At 59.0% G+C, this 1,259-nt stretch overlaps 1 protein-coding gene across 1 annotated transcript; it reads left to right on the forward strand.

The window, feature by feature from the left end:
* Positions 1-370: 370 nt before the first annotated feature.
* Positions 371-1,259, forward strand: LOC135316552 (coiled-coil domain-containing protein 81-like). The gene is made up of 3 exons (XM_064470152.1): positions 371-523; positions 789-1,045; positions 1,148-1,259. Exons 1-3 carry the CDS (start codon positions 379-381, stop codon positions 1,235-1,237), a joined length of 492 nt encoding a protein of 163 aa, XP_064326222.1. The 5' UTR covers positions 371-378; the 3' UTR covers positions 1,238-1,259.

Consider the following 1,259-nt stretch of genomic DNA (forward strand, 5'->3'; position numbering starts at 1 on the left):
AAGAAGAACGTGGGCTTTCTTCTTTGGAGGCTTCCCTAGGCCTGCTGGCAGGGTGTAATGAGCGGGCAGAGAGCCGGGGGCAGTGTCCAGGGCTTGGCCCTCCTCGGGCCCTCTCAGGCTCCGGGTGGTGTGTCCTGCTTGTCCTTCACCTTGCGTGGCCTGGGAAGAGGGTGGGAGGGTAAAGCGGAGGGAGAGGGGAACAAGGTGGAGGGCAAGGCTCTTCCCCAAAGCTTTCCAACGGGGCCCCACCTTGTCCCTGGCGACCACCGGGGTGGGCAGGCCAACAGAGAAGCCTTAGTGTGCCTCGACGCTCTTCTCCCACCGGAACAATTCCAACGGCTCTTTCTTTCTCACTCTCGTTGGCAGGCTGTCAGGCTAATGGGCATGGCCACCGTCTACATCAGGGAGGAGGACTTTTGTCATGGGAACAAGGCGAGTGTCAAGGTCCAGAAACCCATGTTCCACCTGGACAAGCCAGTTCTGCTGGAGAAGAAGCTCTGCTATGAGACCAGATCACGGCCCGGTAAGAAGAGACCTCCAGGGCTGGGCTTCCAAAGCCTTGAGTCAGAGCTGGCGTTTCCCTCCCGCTCCCCCTTGACAGGAGCAGCGGTCTGCGTGGGGACAGGGTGCTGGCCCCCAAAGGCAGGCCGGGCCGCTTGCTGCTGCGTGGGGAGTCGGTGGGGTGGGAGGAGGCTCGGTGGGCTCTTGATGGGTCGCGGTGCTGAGAGCTGATGTGAGTCTGCTGAAGGCTGAGCAAGTGACTTTGTTGCCGGGCGGTTTCTTTGCAGAGGACTTAGAAGTTGCAGAGCTGATCTACGCCGAGGTCGCCTTCTACCTCTCCATCCCCAAGAAAAAGGTCTTGAAGTGCGTCAAGGCTACCACAAATGTCATCGCGTGGGCCTTGACCGAAGGCAAGGACTTTGACTTTGTCTTCAAGAACTTTGGCATCCTGGTGTGCCGGGGAAGGAGAGTGGTCATGCGGTTCTTCGAAGACCTGCTGCGAGACGTGGACAAGACCGGCATCCTGGCAAACACTGCCCTGCGAGTGAGTCTGTTGTCTTTTCAGCGCTCCCTCTACCTCTCTTGCAGCCAGGTCGAAGCCATGACCTCGGGCACATTCACTCCCCTGCCTCTCTCCTTCTTGCAGAAGTCAAGCCTGAGGCCCTTGGTCATAGCCCGCAATGAGACAGCTGTTTTCCAGATGCCTCCTGGGGGGATCTTTGTGTTCCCACAGTGAGTATGTTTGCTTCTGTCGCCCC

The sequence above is a fragment of the Phalacrocorax carbo genome, chromosome 20, assembly GCF_963921805.1.
Source record: "Phalacrocorax carbo chromosome 20, bPhaCar2.1, whole genome shotgun sequence".
NCBI classification, from domain to species: Eukaryota; Metazoa; Chordata; class Aves; order Suliformes; family Phalacrocoracidae; genus Phalacrocorax; species Phalacrocorax carbo.

What these genes read in the sequence shown, in the direction of transcription:
- LOC135316552 (XM_064470152.1), top strand. Translation starts at nt 379, where the DNA reads ATGGGCATGGCCACCGTCTACATCAGGGAGGAGGACTTTTGTCATGGG. An exon ending in TGAGACCAGATCACGGCCCG is followed by an intron (nt 524 to 788) that starts GTAAGAAGAGAC and finishes GTTTCTTTGCAG; the next exon opens with AGGACTTAGAAGTTGCAGAG. An exon ending in TGGCAAACACTGCCCTGCGA is followed by an intron (nt 1,046 to 1,147) that starts GTGAGTCTGTTG and finishes TCCTTCTTGCAG; the next exon opens with AAGTCAAGCCTGAGGCCCTT.